Source organism: Amblyomma maculatum, chromosome 3 (genome assembly GCF_055883805.1).
Source record: "Amblyomma maculatum isolate TAMU_Amacu chromosome 3, ASM5588380v1, whole genome shotgun sequence".
Lineage (NCBI taxonomy): Eukaryota > Metazoa > Arthropoda > Arachnida > Ixodida > Ixodidae > Amblyomma > Amblyomma maculatum.
Genome location: NC_139346.1, coordinates 71,186,477 through 71,207,183, shown reverse-complemented (window position 1 = coordinate 71,207,183; position 20,707 = coordinate 71,186,477). Strand labels below are relative to the sequence as shown.

At 45.9% G+C, this 20,707-nt stretch overlaps 1 protein-coding gene across 1 annotated transcript in view; it reads left to right on the top strand.

Annotated features, from left to right (window-relative positions):
- LOC146194958 (monocarboxylate transporter 9-like) overlaps positions 1–20,707 on the top strand; it is a 38,628-nt gene that overhangs the window by 17,478 nt on the left and 443 nt on the right. The window contains exons 3-4 of the mRNA XM_084596164.1: positions 1,678–1,821; positions 5,298–6,185. Coding sequence (XP_084452290.1) covers positions 1,678–1,821; positions 5,298–6,185 — 1,032 coding nt within the window. The remainder of the gene's footprint in view (positions 1–1,677; positions 1,822–5,297; positions 6,186–20,707) is intronic.

The following is a 20,707-nucleotide window of genomic DNA, read 5'->3' as shown; positions in this document are numbered from 1 at the left end:
CGCTGGAATGAACATCCTGTTACGAAATGCGAAGACCAGTATCTATGGTGCTTTTCGGAGGGCATTTCGCCTAATTCACCGATTTTCTAAATGTTACCGATAAAAAAAGGGCGAATGAAGGGCTGACAAGAAGCAAACAGTACAGGTTCGAAAAAAAAGGATAAAAAAAAAGCACTCGCACCATTCAACAGATAGCGCCGGTCTCTAAAAAAATGCTCCTGGCACCAAATAAGAAAGCGTGTCCAGGCTATGCACAGAAACGATATATTTCATTGAACTCCATAGTGCTTTCAAAGTAGTCAATGAATAGGCAACGGCACTACCTGCATTAAGCACAACATTAAACCGTGTGTTCGGAGCTCTAATTTTTTCTAGTTCACCATATCGGCTAGACAATACGATAAAAACAGCCATGTCATATGAAGCTGAAGAGACTTGCCACGTGAGTTTCATATATAATAGACGCTGATGAAGTGCTGCGTAAAGATGCAGTGCGCACAGAAATATAACGCGGGTGAATAAGTTATAAGCGATGGCGGCTGCTTCTCGTTACTTTTCGCTGTGTGAACAATGTTAGTGTCCCACCACTACGAGGGGTATTGTAGTATATAGTGCGAATATTTTAAATCACTTGGTTGTTTTGGCGATTTTCAACCCGTTTCCTATCATTGATTTGTGCCACTTTGAATTCATTTATTACAGAAAAAACAGTAGAGAAAAAATTATATAAATGCGTCGAATAAACAAAAAAATCTGCACACCATTTTATCTCCTATTTGTTTTTCTGGACAACGATAGCTCTGAATGGAGTCCTGATATAATTGGTATAGTGTCCACATATAGCTTTCTATGGCTTTACGAGGCACCAGAGCCGGCTTCACGACATACCTGATGTAGGGTTTTTTTAGCGCAATCAAAGACAAAGGCAAGAAAGGCGAGACGTACACACACAAGTGTGTATGTACGTGTGTGTGTGTGTGTGTGTGTGTGTGTGTGTGTGTGTGTGTGTGTGTGTGTGTGTGTGTGTGTGTGTGTGTGTGTGTGTGTGTGTGTGTGTGTGTGTGTGTGTGTGTGTGTGTGTGTGTGTGTGTGTGTGTGTGTGTGTGTGTGTGTGTGTGTGTGTGTGTGTGTGTGTGTGTGTGTGTGTGTGTGTGTGTGTGTGTGTGTGTGTGTGTGTGTGTGTGTGTGTGTGTGTGTGTGTGTGTGTGTGTGTGTGTGTGTGTGTGTGTGTGTGTGTGTGTGTGTGTGTGTGTGTGTGTGTGTGTGTGTGTGTGTGTGTGTGTACGTCTCGCCTTTCTTGTCTTTGTCTTCGTTTGCGCTAAAAAAAACCCTACATCAAGATGAATTACCAACTCGCCCGGCAAGATGCTTTAATCACGACATACGGTGTCCACACCTGGGCGCTGAATAATATATGGTTCATAGCACTGACATATAGACATTGTAATTCGCTCGCGTTAATAAAATTACCTCTCGGTGCAGTAGAACATCAGAACTGCAAGGAGTTATTCAAATCCTCAGCAACCCTTAAGTCGATGGCAAACTGGAACAGAAGTGGATTGTCACAAACGCCTTTGACACACAGAAGAGAGGACACCCGACACACGTTTTTAGGATCGGCGAAGCATGTAACGTTTTCAATAACCACTAAATAATAGCGATTGGCTTTTCTTACAGGCATCGTGTCCGGCCCGCTGTGCCAGAAGTACACGGCACCACCCCTCATGTTCGCCGGGAGCATATTGATGTCAGGTGGCATCATAGCGTCTAGCTTCGCCCCAAGCATCAGCTGGATTGCCGTAACTCAAGGAATAATATTCGGTGAGTCGTAACGTAATCAGCTAATACCATCAACAGAACGTAAAGTATTCTCCTGTGGAATATCAGGGACTGTGTCATGCAAATAAAAAGCGAGTAGTTAAGAGTAGTTTTATTTAAATTGCATAAACCTATCCAACGGCCTAGAAATATCTGTGAACTAAATATTGGGTTTAACTGTACGTACAGAGTAAACTACTGCAGTATTTTGACACGGGCCTTTAATTCTTTTTTTTTTCGCTGTAGTTCATGCCAGTTAAATCATAGTTTAAAAGTGACCATGTACGGACTGTTTTATAAATACTCAAATACTATATTCCGGGTGGCCACAATATACCATCTTCAATTGATTATCTCTACATTGAAAAGGAAATCGGCAAATATTTAAGCAAAACTTTGAAGTTCTTGTTTTTCAATCAAATACAATTTTTCGCTCAACCACTACTTTGTGCCATGTTGTTGACGACCGAGCGAAATGTAGTAGGTATCATCTGCCTCCTAGAACGTTTGGACTAACAATACTGATTTGCACAGAGCACCCATCAATAGGTCGTGCTTGCCTTTTTAATCACTATTCCCCGCTGCTGCACTTTTCGACTTGTGTGACTGTTCCAAAGTTGCTATCAAATGCGTGTGCTCGCCTGGACACTAGACGGGGAACAGTCTCGCAGGAGCCACCTGAATGGGTTAGCCGATTTGCGCCTGTGTTATCAAATTGTGAGGATACTAAGAAGTGTATGGCTTCCTACTTCCTTACGTTACATGCCGAATTTACCACGCCTAAGCAGGAAGACACATGTGTGTCCAGGTGCAGGATATTTTAACTGCCTTTGAGTCAGCGCAGTATGTAGCTATGCTGCCATAATAACTTCTGTGGCAGCGCACTATGCTTTTGTAAGCACCCCTTTGCGTGACACGTTTCAATGACCATAAACAGGGGCACGTCCGGATGCAAATGAAAACTTCTGGTAGAGCAGTGCAGCCTCAACTGTACACGACAAGAAAGCAATTTCTTGTGCAAGCTAGTGGGCATCAAAAGTGAGACAATCTATTATGGAGAAGCGTCTTGAAGGAATTGTGGCGCCAGAACCTAATTTTGATATCTGTAGCTCTGTTCCTAACGAATCTCAAGGGCTGTTTTGGGGGCAGCGTTCTTCAAACCATACATCACCCTGGTAGAATGCAACAAAATTGTTTTTCTGTTGATGATTCAGTGTTCATTAAGCAAATTGCGCAGCATATTGCTCAGGCTCCAAGCTGGAAAGAACTTAATAAACAAATGCAACGCTGCATGTGCCAATGATTTAGTAAGACTTAGTAATGCACGTTGTGTTATCAGTCGCTCTTACATGCTTAAGAAAAGGGAATGCGCAAATAATGGTACGGACACGCACCCGTCCTTGTGCTCTTCTTGTTCGTGTATTTATCTGCGCATTACTTTTGCTTAATCAAGACTTAGTAAGAGGTGTTAAGCCGCATATGCGTTCTACACATGATATATGAGGTTACATGAAGCTGTTGTAAAGAGTATTACGGGTTAAAAATAAAACAATCAGCGTAGTTGACAAATCAGCGGTATTTTCTGCCATAGCAAACTAGCGGTATTTGCTGCCGTAAGGTTATTTCTGGAACAAGCTCGTGCCCCTGCATTTTACTGCGTGAGTAGATTCCTAAGAACTTTCGATGGCTAACCCCTTTTAGTCAGCTACTAGAGCCAAAACAAATATTTCCATTGTTAGCTAGAGTTATGTCCTTTGCTATAAAAACAATATGTCATATTTTAGCGGATATGGCCAGCCGTCCTAAATAAAAAAGAAATATTGGAAAATGTTTTACACGAATATAAGCAACTCTTATCAGAACATAGGTTCTACTTAGGAAGCGCGCTGGCAGCTGCCAGCGCGCTTGATAATTAGAGCCGGAGTCGCTGTATACCCCGGATTGTGAGGTGTCCTCGGTGCGAGCTCCAGCTTCCTCCGCTGCTTCGGTCTGCCTACTACATGAAGCTGGCGGCACAGGTCAGAAAACGCCGGCCGAAAGCGATCCAGATTACTCTGTCATAGTGTTGTCATGTGTACACGGAATCGGAAGCCATTCGGCGGATCCAAGCAAGATTCATAGCCATCGAGGGCTAGCGTTGCGTTGTTTGATATCAGCTGTTTGGAATGCCTAACAAAAGTAGGAATGAGATTTAAGAGGGTTGGCACAGCTTGAACTTCAATCTCACAGCAACTGCGTTTCCAGAAGTTGTTTGGAAAAAAAAAACGCTATTTCGCGCCCCCATCTTCTGAAGATATCGACGCCAGAGCAGAAGGCAGGGGCCGTATTTAATTTTTTCCTATCTAAACACCCCCGCTCCTCTAAATGCGGCAAATGCATTTGGGCAAGATTGCTAGAAGAATGTGCGTCTATAAAACCACATTCAAAGCTCAGCCACAACATAATTGCTTTCACTAAAGGTCTTCAAAACTGGAGAAGTTGCGTATATAATATGCAGTGTTTCAATAAGAATGTGGATAGATCTTATAGTGTAACACAAAAATAATAAACGATCAAGTGAGGATGCATGGAGACTCACAATTTGAAATTACCTGACAAGTAAATTTGACGAAATGTTTGCGTTGTAAAGCAATACACACTAGGCACCATTCATCTTGGAATGACATTGAGCCAGCATTAAACGCGATAAAATCACATAATGCACCTTGCTGCTTTTAGGAAAAAGAGAAGTGAATGAGATTAGGTTGCGTGCCACTGTTGCGGCCCATCTACGTCGATATAGTGCAGTGCACTGTGAGACTCATAGGCATTCTGGCGCTCCAATCCGGTAAAATTTACATGACTTCTCGTCATTTACTATGTATATTCACCTCATCTCTCACTAAAAGTTTATACAGCAGCTGATTGCAGAAAACGTTTCAGAAGTACTGCTTATTTGTAGTTATATTAGAACACAAAATAATATCTATCGTTGGTTTTGTTAGCAACTGCCGTTTACGGTATGGTTCTCCAGAAGGTGGCTTGTGCTCATATTGTTGAGAACGCACCGATGAGGAAAAAAAATAAGATGTGCAATTCCAATGGCAGCAATCGAAACAAATAAAAGCGTGTTTTTTTAACTCAGGAATCGCCAGTAGCAGGTCCTTCCTGCGCATATTTTGGTTGAAACAATTTCATTTGGTGCAGGTAATTAGACAGTCCTACAAGAGCAGACTATAAATGGCGCTGTACAAGGGTAGACACATTCGCTTAAGTATCCCTTCTATACAAAATCGACACCGCGCCACATTTAGGTATTCGTTCCTGTGTTCATGCACTTAGCACATTTAAGGGGAGATGCGTAACAGGCGTAGCGCGGTGAGTGCGGTTAGGTTTTGGTTGCGTTTGTCCATCTCCACGCAAGCGCGTCAAATAATCTGCCTGACTGGTTGAAAAACATTTCTTTAATAACCGCTTGTCTTCCTTCTTTTTTTTTAAAGGTTTGGGATCCGGCCTGGTGTTTATGACACTCCCCATATTCATCAACCAGTATTTCGACAAGTACCGAGGCTTTGCCGTGGGCATCATGTACTCAGGGTCTACCAGTTCAGCATTTGTCTTCCCTCGCCTGTTGCTTTTTCTGGAGCAGACGTACAACTTCCGCAGCAGTGTTATGATTTTTGGCGCTCTGATAGCCCATATAACTGCCATCAGCCTCCTCTTGAAGGAACCTCCATGGATAAGTCAGAAGCGAGCGGAAGACGGCCGGGCAATGAAACACGCCAAAATGGCCTTCACTATCCAGAGAGAAAACAGGAGAGCAGTGCCTCAATTACCGCTGGAAGATCCTGCTGAGGGGGATGTGAAGAAAAGAAATTCAAAAGAGAAAGAAACGAAACCAGTGAACCCTTGGGGCCTCCGGCATGCCCTAACTGTGTTCAATTCCCCAATGTTTTATGTGGGTATGCTCACCTATCTTGTATTTTATTACAATTTCGATGTCTTCATGGCCACTGTGGTCGACTACGCAATAGACAAAGGCACGGAGCTGGACGCAGCAGTGGGCCTAATACCTTTATTTTCCGTGACTGACATGTTCGGCCGTCTTTGCATTCCGCTGCTTTCTGACAAAGGGTACGTTACACGTAGCTGCCTGGCCATGATGACGTATTTTTGGATGGCCATTGTGCTGCAAACCTTCCCGCTTGTCAGCGGCTACTACCAGGCTCTGGCTGCCTGTTTGTGCTTTTCAATGGGAATCGGCTGCGGTGTCACCCTGTATCCCACTCTCATGGCAGACTACATGGGCATCCAGAGGCTACCACTCAGTTACGGCATCGTCGGGGCGGTGGCTGGCCCCTTATTTATACTCAAGCCATTTTTCATAGGTAAGTTTTTCAGAAAATGTATCTTAAATTCGATGACGCAGTCTGAATGTTGTTAGCTTGTTCTATTTCAGAGAATTTTGTTCCGCTAAAAGAGCTGTTTAGCTGTTAGTCAGTGCAAATTTTATTTGCAAAAGTACATTGTACTAAGCTAGAAGAACTCTAGAGTGGAATAGTCTTACTCAGGCCTATAAGCCTTTTGCTAAACCTAATCAAAGTAAATTAAACTTAGCCATGCGTCATTACGACTACTCCGTTCATTAAGAATGTGCTGCTGTAAGCTACTCACAAATACCATGAGGTTTATCTAGGAGTGATAGGCCTAACTATGCCTAACATGGTGAATTAGGTTTGCGCAGGTGCCACTTCACCAATGTACCTTGAGACACGTTTAGACTTCCTTTATACCATGTTCTTAGACCGCGTTATTTAACGTAGCCTTAATTAGTTTTGTGCTGGACCTTGGCCTTGGTCATACTCACCGTCGTGGTACTCACTCACTCCTTCCGTACCACAGTATACCTATGTAAAGCAAAATCGGGCTTGGTAGTTGTTGCATAAAAGCTCGTTTAAAAGTTTAAGCGAATTCTAACCGCAATTCGGAAAGCAATGAACTGAAGATTGCTAGGCTAGGCTCGCTTTCACAGTAAAACAAGAACGCTGGAGACAGCGCGTAGTTTCCGGATAAAATGGATTTCGGCTCTACAGTTCAACTAAATTCGTAAGGCAGCAGGCTGTGCTTAGATCCCTATTATGCAGTACTCAAAGGCGCATATTAGATAAGTTGTGATTTCATCAGGTCTAGAAAAACTGGACCTGTTTTTAATACTTTGATACTTCAGGATACATTCAGTGCTGCACTGCACGTCACTAATGCAGTCAGTGGCCCACGACGATGTTATTCCCCATTATGAGATATTCCAGTATGAGTTATTCACGCTTCATTTTTCACACAGTCGGGACAAAAAGTTCAGTGGCGTTTACAATCATACGCCCTATAAATACTGAAACTTTAATTTTAGATACTGTATACGCCTACTTTTAGCTGTACTGTCATATTTATACAGATAATTATCGATGGCGCCCACTCAAAGCAGTTGGCATTAGAAGTGAGGGGACATTGATAACTTACAAAATATCCGTTTCAAGACGTTTGTATCGGATGTAATGATTGTGAAAGTAGCGTTCATGCGTCATATTTTGACTCCACCTAAGAAATGATTGCTTCTTTTGCAATCTAAGGAATTGTTCAACGCACTTACCAATCGAAACGATTGCTTTTTCCATGTTACGAAAACTGCACGGTTGAAATAAAAAAAAATTGTTTGAGTATAGCGTTCATAAGAGTGACCAGCCGATACACAGGCATTTTACAGTTTTGTGTACAATCCCTCACCCTGTACTTTTCACAATAGCTCATAAAGATCGAAGCTTTTTTAACATTGTGAACATATTGTTACTTAGCTGTATTCGCTGTTCGTGATGAGGATGAAGAAGTGCAACAGACTCGGAGAAGACGACGACGCTGAGTGTTGTGAAATCGGTGCCCTCATCAACGTTAGTTGTGCGGACAGCTTTGGGATTGTAAATCTTCCACGTAACATCTCTTGGTGGAGGTTAATCTATTCGATCCCCTGTCACAAGCTGGATCTCCGCAGCGGCCGCCACATCGGAACCACCACAATGACTACCGACGCCTCCACCTCTACAGCCGCCGCACCCGCTGTTGTAATGGCCCACCCCCGTGACCCCGGAACCTTCTGCGGGACCGACGATGTCGATGTAGACGACTGGCTAGCCCTATATGAGCGCGTGAGCAAGCACAACAGGTGGGATGCCATTCGCATGCTCGCGAATGTAGTATTTTACTCGGCTGGGACCGCGCGAGTGTGGTTTGAAACCCACGAAGACGAGCTAACATCTTGGGATATTAGCAAACAGAAGCTGCACGACCTATTCGGAAAGCCTATTGGCCGCCACATTGCCGCCACAAAAGCGCTCGCCTCTCGCGCCCAAACGTCTACGGAGTATTATCTCACTTACATCCAAGACGCTTACATCCAAGACTGTCTCTATGCCGCAAAGTCGACCAAAGCATGCCTGAGGAGGATAAAGTCGGCCATATAGTAAAAGGCATTGCTGACGATGCCTTCAACCGCCTGTTGTGCAGGGATTGCTCCACCGTGGTCTCTGTGCTACAGGTGTGCCGACGTTGCGAGCAGGCGAAACAGAGGCGCATATCTCACCGTTTAGACCGGCTGCCGAACACGGCAGCTAGCTCCTCCTGTATCGATATTCCGACTCCTCGACCGCCTGCTAACGACAGCACTTTGACACGCATTGTCCGCCAAGCGCTTGAGGCAATGACTCCCGCGGCCTCGCTGTTGCATACACCCGACAACACCCTGGCTACCATACCACTTATTAAGGCTGTTGTTCGCCAAGAGGTTGCGAATATGGGCCTCCCTTCTACCAGCACCACCGACACCACGGATTCAGGACCTGCCCCTCCAGTAATTGCTGCCACCTCAACCAACGCCGGTTTCTCGCCCCGATGTCGTTACCGCAACCCAAATGAATGGCGTACCCACGACAATCGCCCCATCTGTTTTACTTATTCTCGCGTTGGCCATATTTCCCGCCACTGCCGTAGTCGCTGATACACGCCATCTCGTCAGTACACCTCCGTCGACCGCCGCAGAGACTCGCTATTCCCCACCTCGCCCAGACCAGACCCTTGCAGACCCCAGTTTTACTGTCGTGCTGCCAACCGTTCACCATCCCCGCAAGCACCACGTTCGCGTTCTCCTCTTCCTCGCCGCAGTTCGCCACCGTCATATTCTGGCCACGTACCGGATAACTAGCCAATGCAGCTCTCGGAGGTGACACTGCATTTATGACCCGGACCGAAAAACCTCTGTTGACCCGTGCCCTACAAAATAACCGTATCGATGTCCTTGTGGATAGAGTTCCCGTTTCTGCTCTAATTGATACAGGCGCCCAACTGTCCGTTCTCAGCTTCTCATTTCGCCGTCGCCTCAAGAAAGTCCTTACGCCAGCCGTCTCGTCCACAGTTAGCGTCGCCAATGGCAGCCCTGCTGCCGTGGTTGGCATGTGTACGGCGCGAGTTACAATTGCTGACCGTCATGCCCCAGTGTTGTTCACCGTCCTACATGAATGCACCCATGACGTTATCCTTGGCGTTGACTTCTTAACAGCCCACTCTGCCCTTATTGACTGCCCTAGCGGCCTACGTCGCTTGGACCTTCCGCTCTGCTCTGAAGACCCCTCCTGCTCACCGCGCCTTCGATCAGCACAATTTAGCCGCCTTCTTCCTGAAACTGCCGTTTACATCCCTATTTCGCCATTTCCACCCGTCCCAGATGGCGATTATCTCGCTTGTCCCATTGCTGATGTCGTGCTGCAGCGGTACGTCACCCTTCCTCATCTAATTGTGCACATCTCCCAGAACCGCACCAGTCTCTCTGTCCTTAACTTCAGGTTTTCAAGTCAAGTTCTGCCCGAGGGAATTTCATTAGCTGCGCTGTCCCCGATTACCGATTGTGCCATTTCAGTTCTGTCTACAGATCATACAACTGCCGTCCCTGCAAACAACCCCTCGTCGTCCACATCACACCCTGATCCGCTTAACAGCATGATTGCAGCTGATCTGCACACACACAAGCTCTGTGTGTGTGCAGATCTGTGTTACACAAGCTTTTGTTTACCTACAGTGACCTTTTCGACTTCGGTACCCGCCCATTGGGTCAAACGACAGTTGTCACCAACCGCATTGACACCGGTGAGGCCAGTCCTATTCACGGGCGGCCCTATCGCGTTTCGCTTGCCGAGCGGCGCGTCATTAAAACTGAGGTCGAAAAGATGTTAGCGAACGACATAATCGAGCCTTCCAGTAGCCCGTGGGCATCCCCTGTCGTGCTGGTCAAGAAGAAGGATAACAGTAGGAGATTCTGCGTTGACTACCATCATTTGAATAAGATAACCAAAAAAGATGTATATCCTCTTCCGCGCATCGATGACGCGCTTGATAGTTTGCACAGAGCCAGTTACTTTTCATCCATCGACCTTCGTTCCGGCTACTGGCAGATTTCTGTCGACGAGAGAGACCGTGAAAAAACAGCGTTCATTACCCCTGACGGCCTTTATCAATTCGAAGTCAAGCATTTGGCCTATGTAACGCCCCTGCAACTTTCGAACGGATGATGAACTCCTTGCTGCGCGGCTTCAAGTGGACGACTTGTCTTTGTTACTTAGACGACGTCATTGTTTTCTCGTCCACTTTTGACAGCCACCTCTCTCGCCTTTCTACCATGATCGAGCTATGCCGCCGCGCCGGCCTTCAACTCAACTCAAAGAAATGCAGTTTCGGCCAACGCCAAATCAAAGTGCTTGGTCACTTGGTTAATGCTTCCGGTGTTCAGCCTGACCCGGACAAGATACGTGCCGTCAGAGATTTTCCCACTCCGCGTTCATCCAGCGATGTCCGAAGCTTTATTGCCCTATGTTCTTATTTCCGACAATTCGTCCCGAACTTCGCAGTCCTAGCTCGTCCGCTCACCCAACTCCTCAAGAAAGACGTTTCATTCTATTGGGGGCCTGAACAAGTTGCAGCTTTCTGAGAGCTTATTGCTGCTCTAACTACGATACCAGCCTTGGCCCACTTCAACCTTTCCGCCAATACTGAACTCCGTACCGACGCAAGTGGCCATGGAATAGGAGCTATACTCGCTCAGCGACAACACGGCCGCACAAGGATGATTGCGTATGCCAGCCGCCTCCTCTGAACACCCGAACAAAATTATTCTATTATAGAGCGAGAGTGCCTGGCGCTTGTCCGGGCTATTACGAAATTCCGCCCTTATTTGACTGGCCGCCAGTTTACTGTGATAACAGACCATCATGTCTTGTGCTGGCTTTCCTCTCTCAAAGATCCTACTGGCCGTTTGGGGCGCTGGGCACTGCGATTACAAGAATACACCTTTTCCGTCTATACAAGTCCGGCCGGCTTCACCAAAATACAGACTGTGTGTCACGTCATCCCGTCGACTCCCCTAGTCCTACAGACTCTGACGATGATGCATATGTCTTGTCTGACTCCGCCTTTGCCAACATTGCCAAGGAACAGCACTTAGATCCTTCTCTACATTTCATTATCCTCCGTCTTACCTCCCACCGCCCTGACCCATCTCTCGTCTTATTTGTTCTCCACGAGAACACCCTATAGGCACCGTGCAGAAACCCAGGGGGCAGCACTTGCGGCGAACAGGCAGCGCCACGAGTGAGCGCCGGAACAGTTTGATAGGGAGACGCGCGGCCGCCTGGGAAGGGCGCGCGCTTCAAAAAGGCGGCCTACACACCGAAATGGTAGCAGTTTCAGCCAGCTCGAGCGACGTAGCGAAGCACGAACAATGCGAGAGCCACACGACACAAGACGCAGAGACAGGGACGAGCCCTGGCCGTCCACTGAGCGTTTATTTCTAGGCTGGAAACACGCGAAACGGAAGACGACAGGAGAAGCGCGCGCAGTTGGAAAAGGCCGAGCAAAAAACAAAGGAGGTGGGAGGGTGGGGGGGGGGGGGCGTAAAAACACGGTAAAAATGCAGAAAACTACAAAAAACATTTGTGGCGAACGCCCTTCCTCCCAAGTATGGTACAGCTTCACAAAGGCCAGCTCGAACGCCCCAAGCTGGAGGGCTGAGAAAAAAAAAAGAAAGCTGCGGGGAATCTAGTGGCCGAGAAGGATGGAATGAGTGTGGGAGAAGAATAGGAACGAATGAAGCTGTAGTCGAAGAAGAGAAAAAAAACCTTAAAAAAAAGCGACAAGCCTGAAAACTGTCATCTGTCAGAATTGTAGCATGCTTAATTTTCTTTTTCGTTGAAAGAACGTCCTGCTTCATCCCGACTTGAATGCTAGTTTTCTTTCGTTTTTTTTTAACGATCCTTAATGCCTCTTTAACGGTACTTTCAAGTCCTCTGCCACAAAATTAAGTTTTGACAGGGGAAGGTAACAGGGCAGCCAGCAGCTCGACAACTTGTTTGGAGCAGGATGGCATGTAAGGAATGCAAGTTCTGTTCAGAGCGTCCACGAATAAGTAGTAAAAAAATAATATTTATATTTTTACTTATCTTTTACTATATTCTCGATTAAACAGTATCGCATGAGAAACAGCTTATCATTCGAGGTTCAACAGCTCAGTAGACATAATGTAATTAACAAAACTAAATGAATAAACCGTATGGAATGGCAGACAGGGGCTTTATGAACCAATCTACAGAGGAGGGCGAAGCGGACCGCAAAGGATGGCGAGGAAAAAAAAAACAAAAACGTCAGGCTGCAGGGAGGAAGCCGCCCAAGAGGAGAAGGAAAGTAGCGGCATAAGCGCGAAAGGAAAGTGTGTGGAAAGAAAAAAAAGGAACGAGCTGAGAGGGAGGGAATAAAATGAAAGCAAGCAAGCAAAAAAAAAAAGAAAAAGTTGCCAAGGTAAATTTGCGAAACTAATGCGCAAGACATAGTAAATGCGCCCTTAAAACTCTTCATTCCTGTTGATTACTCTGCATTGTACTGGTGCTTATGCAAGCTACCGTATACAGAGAAATATAAACCACAGGACAGCATAAATAAGAATTATGCAATGAACAACTGCATTCACGAGCGTGGCCCACTGGGCGCACACGGCGGTCACAGTAGCGCTGATATGCCTATTAGTTGCCCAATTTCTTTAAATATTATTTTTTTTTTGCAGGTTGAGAAAGGATGCTAATGCAGGTGAAGGTATAGTGTGTCCTCTTTCGGGAAAAATGCTTTGCGGTAAATCTGGACGCGGCAATACCCAGGCATGATTGCCAGCTCACTGCTCGTTGGAAGGCAGCGATTCGCACTTAGCAATAAGCACTTCGTAAAGCTTATTCGGGGACGCGAAAAATATTTTATCAGGCCAGTGAAAATGTGTACAACAGCAGCAATTCAAGGACTGCAACCTATAGCAATTTATTTGTGACCATAGAATGCCGCGAATCGAACGAACGAACGGCGAATGCGCCCCACGCACAGAAGATCCGCCGCGTCTCCGCTGCACGGCCGGGCGCACGTCTCCCTACCAAACTGTTCTTCCCGCCGCGAGGGGCGCGCGCGCCGCACCGCGAGTTACTTCTGCACGGTGCCTATACCGACGTAATATGCGACGAGATGGCACAGACCTTTTGCTCGTCGTTCCCCAACACCTGTGTTCCACCATCCTTGAAGAGTTCCATGTTGCTCCCACGGCTGGCCACTTGGGTGTCTCTCGCAATTACGACAGTAGAAACGTCGGCGCAGGCCGACGTTTCTACTGGCCGGGGCTCTACCGCTCTGTCCAGCAGCACACTGCCGCATGTGAACTACGTCAGCGGCGGAAGAAGCCCACAATTTCGCCTTCAGGTCATATGCAGCCGATATCCATACCAACTGACCCGTTTTCCTGTATAGGCGTTGACCTCCTTGGCCCCTTCCCAATTTCCACCTCGGGGAACAAATAGATCGCCGTCGCCACCGATTACGCTACTCGGTACGCTATTACCCAAGCATTCCCGACCAGCTGCGCCAAAGACGTCGCTGACTTCCTTCTAGAAAACGTAATTCTTCATCATGGTGCTCATCGCGAACTACTAACTTACCGTGGCCGCTGTTTCCTGTCGCGAGTGGTTGACGAAATTCTCCGTTCGTGCTCCGTCCGCCACAAATTCACCACCGCATATCACCCCCGGATCAACGGCCTCACGGAACGTCTAAACCGTACCCTCACAGACATGCTGGCCATGTATGTGTCTGACGACCATCGAGATTGGGACGTTCATCTCCCCTTTGTCACATTCGCCTACAATTCATCTGTCCATTCCACCGCTGGATACTCCCCATTTTATTTATTATTTGGCCGACACCAGTTACTACCCTTCGACACCTCTCTACCCGCGGCAGACGCCACCAGTACTTACACCAGTGATGCCGTCACCCGCGCTCACGATGCCCGCCGGATAGCTCATGCCAGGCTCTCTGCATCCCAAGACTCTCAAAAGATCCGGTACGACAGCCGCCATCGTGTTGTCCGCTACACTCCTGGATCTCTCGTTTTGCTGTGGCTCCCGTGCCGTCGAGTCGGCTTGTGTGAAAAAAATTTTCCCCATTGGTTTGGTTTGGCAAAACTTTATTTCCCACAGTAGGGGTCCTCGTCCACAGCTCCAACCTCCGAAATAGTGCATGTGTCCCGTCTAAAGCCCAATCATCAACATTCTATTTCGCTCACATAGACCGCACCGGGACTGTGCTTTTCCCGCGGGGGGGGGGGGGGGGGGGGGGGGTTGTGTTACTTAGCTGTATTCGCTGTTCGTGATGAGGATGAAGAAGTGCATCAGACTCGGAGAAGACGACGACGCCGAGTGTTGTGAAATCGGTGCCCTCATCAACATTAGTTGTGCGGACAGCTTTGGGACTGTAAATGTTCCACGTAACTATATTAACGTATTTATGCCAATTATGTTTTATGCGGAAGGTGAAATGTCTATGGAGTGCAAAAATCTTTAGTTGTGATAGCAAGGCATAGCCTTCGTTGCCTTGATTCTATACAGCACAATTCTAGATGCTAAAAACAAATCTTGGGCATTTTAGGCATCGCCTTTAAAACCACCAGCACCTTTCTGTTTTATTCAGAGTTTTTCAATACATTGCACAATTTCAAAGTGTATAGAATCGTCACGTAGTTCATTATGCACTCCTTCGCCCCGTTTGTCTTGCTTGGCAATTGTATTTAACGATCGATGGTTTATAAGACAACTTTGGCCACTGAAGTTACAATGCTTAAATTATGGTCTAAGAAAATTAATTTCAGTTGTAATAAATGAGAAGGATTTTCTTATTCAAACAATACAAGAACAACTGTACTGGCTATTATAAACTCAGAACAAGTACGTGAATTTTGTACGCCGTGCTAATGTTAGCTCAAGATAACTGCCAGATTCACTTCACACGCTTTCTATCATGAAACAACAAACGTAATATTTTGAGAGAAATCTAGGTGGCCCAGAAAAAGCTGTGTCTCAGTGAGCTGCGAATAAAGCTTCAAACACAAGTATATCTCTTTTTGTGGCGTAGTAGAGCAGCTGCCTATCATCTAATGCGCTTTACCCAAGTTCCTTAGATGTGCACTGCATTCGAAAATGGAACAAATACCGTAATATTCCGTTATGTTCGACGGGAAATACGGACGCCCGGTGTGTCAGCACAGGCGTAAATGTATAGTAACTACGATGAGAATGAATGCGATGAGCCTGGAATGCAGTGGCAACAACAGATTGCACAAGCGCCGATGTGAGAGTCAGGACCCAGTTGCTTCGCAAAAGCAACTTCTAATTACATACATACATACATACATACATACATACATACATACATACATACATACATACATACATACATACATACATACATACATACATACATACATACATACATACATACATACATACATACATACATACATACATACATAATTTTATTTCTATTCATAAATACAGATTATATTCTCGTGCCCGCAGAAGCGCAGGAGCGCTTGTGGGCGGGCCACGGCAATCGACGGGCGCGTGCTCCACGCCAAAATAAACAGTAATAAACAAAAGGTACATCATACAATATTCAGTTCAGTTCAGGCGTTCAGTCGTGTCGAACTATTCGTGACCCTATGGACCATGTCACGCCACGCTTTCCGGTCTCTCACTATCTTCTTAACATCACATAGCTTCATCTGCAATGCCTCGAGAATGCCATCTAACCATCGCGTTCGCTGCCTACCCCTTCTCCGGCGACCCTCAACCTTTCCCAACATCAAATCTTTCTCCAGCGACTCCTCTCTTCTCATCAGATGACCAAAGTAGCTGAGCTTTAACTTTAGAATTTGACCCTCCAATGAGCAGTCAGGGTTTATGGTCGACAATATCGACTGATTTGATCTTCTGGCAGTCCAAGGAACTCTTAAGAGTCTTCGCCAGCACCACAATTCAAACGCGTCAATTCTTCGGCGATCAGCCTTTTTCACAGTCCAACTCTCGCATCCATACATCACAACTGGAAAGACCATAGCACGGGTTATACGGATCTTTGTTGGCAGACTAATGTCTCTGCTCTTTACTAGGCGGTCAAGGCTAACCATTGCTCTCTTTCCCAAAAGCAGGCGTCTCCTAATTTCATGGCTGCAGTCTCCTTCCGAGGTAATCTTGGCGCCCAAGAACAGAAAATCTGTCACAGCTTCCACTTGTCTATTGATGCTCCAGGACTTGATACGGCAAGACGCCATGATCTTCGTCTTTTTAATGTTCAGTTTAAGCCCAAACTTCACACTCTCTTCTTGTACGCGCATCAGAAGTCTCTTGAGATCCAATTCACTTTCTGCCATTAAAGTGGTATCATCCGCATATCTAAGGTTGTTGATGCGTTTTCCAGCGATCTTCACTACAGCTGAAGACTCGTCCAGACCGGCCTTCCTCATGATGCACTCTGCATATAGGTTAAATAGGCAGGGCGACAGTATGCAGCCTTGCCTCACCCCTTTCTCAATCGGAAACCAATCAGTAAGACCATGCCCAGATTTGACTGTGGCCTCTTGCCCTTCATAAAGGTTCCTGAGGAGACAGATGAGGTGAATTGGAACTCCCATCTCTTGGAGAGCTTGCCACAATCTGCTGTGATCTACGCAGTCAAACGCTTTCGCATAATCAATAAAGCAGAAGTAAATGGGTTTCTGGAACTCTCTTGCTTTTTCCATGATCCAGCGAAGGTTGGCAATTTGGTCTCTAGTTCCTCTGCCCTTGCGAAACCCAGCTTGTACGTCCGGAAGCTCCCGATCCACATACTGCTGCAGCCTACCTTGGAGGATTTTCAACATCACCTTGCTAGCATGCGAAATAAGCGCGATCGTGCGGTAGTTGGAACAATCTTTGGCACTGCCTTTCTTTGGAATGGGGATGTAAACTGGCCTCCTCCAATCCTGTGGCCACTGCAGGGTTGTCCAAATCTTTTGACATAATGTATGCAGTGTGTTAACAGCGTCGTGGTTGAGGTTTTGAAGCAACTCAGCTGGAATACCATCAATTACGCTAGCTTTGTTCTTAGCAAGGCTGGCTAAGGCCCATTCAACTTCACTCTTCAGGATGCCCGGCTCGAGATCAGTAATCACAACCGTCCTATGTTGGGTTTGCACATCCGGGTCCTTCTTGTACAGTTCTTCTGTGTATTCCTGCCACCTCTTCTTTATCTCTGAGGCTTCAGTGAGGTCCTTGCCTCGTTTGTCCTTTATCACGCCCAGCTTAGCACAGAAGCTTCCTTTGATATCTTTGATTGTCTTATACAGAGCTCTTGTGTTCCTTAATTGGCTGTTGTCCTCAACTGCTTGACACTGTATGTTCAGGAAGGCATTCTTATCTCTCCTTGCTATTTTCTGAAAATCTGCATTGAGAACCTTGTATCTTTCTCTTTCCCCCATACCTTTTGCCATCCTCCTTTTCTCAGCTATTTGCAAAGCCTCTTCAGATAACCAGTTTGCTTTTTTGCATTTCTTTTGCTTTGGAACTACCTTAGTAGCAACTTCTTGTATTATATCACGAACATCAGTCCACATCTCTTCGGGCTCTTTGTCTTCTAGTTCTAATTCTTGAAATCGATTCCTCACTTCCACAGCATATTCTAATGGAATCTGATCCAGATCATACCTGAAAGGCCTTCTAGTTTTCTGCGTTTTCCTCAATCGAAGCTTAATTTTGGCAGCAAGAAGCTGATGATCGGTGCCACAATCGGCCCCAGGCCTTGTTTTTACTGCTTGTATAGCGCTTCTCCACCTCTGCCGGCAAATAATATAATCGATCTGATTCCTGTACAGACCGTCCGGTGAAATCCATGTGTACAGGCGTCTCTTGTGCTGTTGAAAATGAGTATTCGCTATGGTCAGGTTGTTTTCTTGACAGAACTCTACTAGCCTCTGCCCAGCTTCATTTGGCTCACCAAGACCGAACTTGCCTGTAATTCCGGATATTTCTTCACTCCCGACCTTAGCATTCCAGTCTGCTATGAGAAAAACGACGTCTCATGATGGGGTGCGGTCTAAAAGGCATTGTAGGTCCGCATAAAATCTCTCAACGCCAGCTTCTTCAGCAGCAGTGGTTGGTGCATAGACTTGGATAACTGTTATGTTGAAAGGGTGACCTTGGATCCGAAGTGAAATCATTCGGTTGTTTTTGGGGTTGTACCCTAGCACTGCTTTGCCCATTCTTCTGTTTACTATGAGAGCGACCCCATTCCTTCTCTTGGATTCGTGCCCACAATAAAAGACATAATGGTCGCCGGAGTTAAATTCTCCCATTCCGGTCCACTTGAGCTCGCTGATACCCAAGATATCAATGTTCAATCTGTCTATTTCTCGCTTGGCGATATCCAGTTTACCTTGCGTCATAGATCTTACATTCCATGTTGCTATGTGATATATCTCCTTGCATCATCGGACTTTCCGGTCGCTTCCCGACACATCCACAACTGAGCGTCCTTTTGGCTTTAGCCCAGCCGCTTCAATCGTCCTGGAGCTACTAGGAATCGCCCTTTGTTCATCCCCAGTAACATGTGGGACGCCTTCCAACCTGGGGGGCTCATTTTCCGGCGCCATATCGATAATGGTATTGTGACTGGCCATAGGGTTTTCTTGGCAGGAAATACTGGAGTGGGTTGCCATTACCTTCTCCAGTGAATCACATTTTGTCAGAACTCTCTGCCGTGACCTTTCTATCTTGGGTGGCGCTACACAGCAGAGCTCACGACTTCATCGAGTTTCGCAAGCCCCTCCGCCACGACAAGGCAGTGATCCATGAAGGGGATCATACAATATAGTACATGGCAAAAACACTTTCACGTAGCATGCTGTGTAGAATTAGTAAACAACCTTTTTTGTGCTTCTCGCTTAACTTGAACAAGAGACGTCAACTGTAAATTTCTTTTGGCAATCCATTAAAGTGATAGGGAACGGAATAGGCACGACACCTTTTTCCGTAATTAGTGTACACCCTTGGCAGTTTAAAACGTTCATTCCTGCAAAACACTCTAGGTCTATCTTGATGGAGTTTGAATTTATTCGAAAAAAAATTTCTTGTGATAACTACTAAAGAAAAAAGATCTGATAGAGGACAGATTTCTGCATTGATTAGTTTAGCATTCTCATCTAAGTTTTCAGGAACAGTCCAATACATAATATTCTTTGCAATTCGGTACAGCAGTTTATTCACCTGAAAAATTCTGAAATTCGAACAAGAGCCATACACTGTGACACCATACCGTAATACAGATTCACCCAAAGCTCTAAGAACCATTTTACGGTGCATGATTGGGCACGTGAACCTTAGCTTGTACAGTTGGGCTGAAACAGCTCGAAGACGATTGACAACATGTTGGATATGCGTAGCCCATGACAAGTGCTGATCGAAGTAAAGGCCAAGGTATTTTACTGTAGACGAGAATGGCAAAGGCTCACATTGACATTCACTACACCCAGCATCATGCAGAACAATCGTTTCACTCTAGTCTACCTTGAAAGGATTGGAAAGTGCGCGTGAAGCCTTTCCTTAGTAATTGTGGGAGCAACGGATGTATTTGAGGAGTTTCGAACGTAAACTCAACTAACATATGAACCAACAGGTATCGATGACATCACTTTCTTCTTTTTTTTTGGTTTCTGAGTTTGAAGCCCGATACGCATTCAGCGTTCCCTGTGAGGTTTCTCAACAAAATTGCCTCTTAATGTCCTTTGAAATCACTCCCCAATTTTTAAAGTGTTGAAAACATATTGGAATGTGCTCTGCGCTCTAGGCTCTATTCCTCAGAGATATACTGCCCTTCCCTCCCCCCCCCCCCAGAAAAAAAACAATGCTGATGAAACTCTAGCGCTAAAATTATTCTGAACGGAAGCTTCATTGACACTTCGTCTACTTCATGCCGCCTGCTCTCCCCCTGTATTCAAACTTGTTTCCTGAGCAGACATCTGAAAAACATTTCTTTTCGAGCTACACACGGTACTTGAAGGGTAATAATAATGTTTTTTTTTTTTCACCTGCATTAGTATTACGCTAGTAGTATGCTTTGCGAAAGAAGCAGTCTTTTTGTTTAAGTGAGCGAAGGCTCTCTTATTGCAAGGAATAAAATAAATGGGCTAACGGCGCCTTGACCCCGCACCGAATCAGTACCACCGCAAATATACCAGCTTCGCGGGCGACAGAAAAAGAATACTATGCTCATGCCTGTTGATTGAATATCTCAAAACAGCCTATGCTGCATTCAAGTATGCTATCTCACAGCCGATCACCCCGAGTTCTTAACTGCCATTCTCTCAGGTGGAGCGTGGCATGGTGTCATGTTCCTAAACTGCCATCTGTGGATAAGCAGCTGCATGAACCGTTATTTTATTACCTTCTTAAAGTGGGTTTATTAGTTTAAAACAATATAA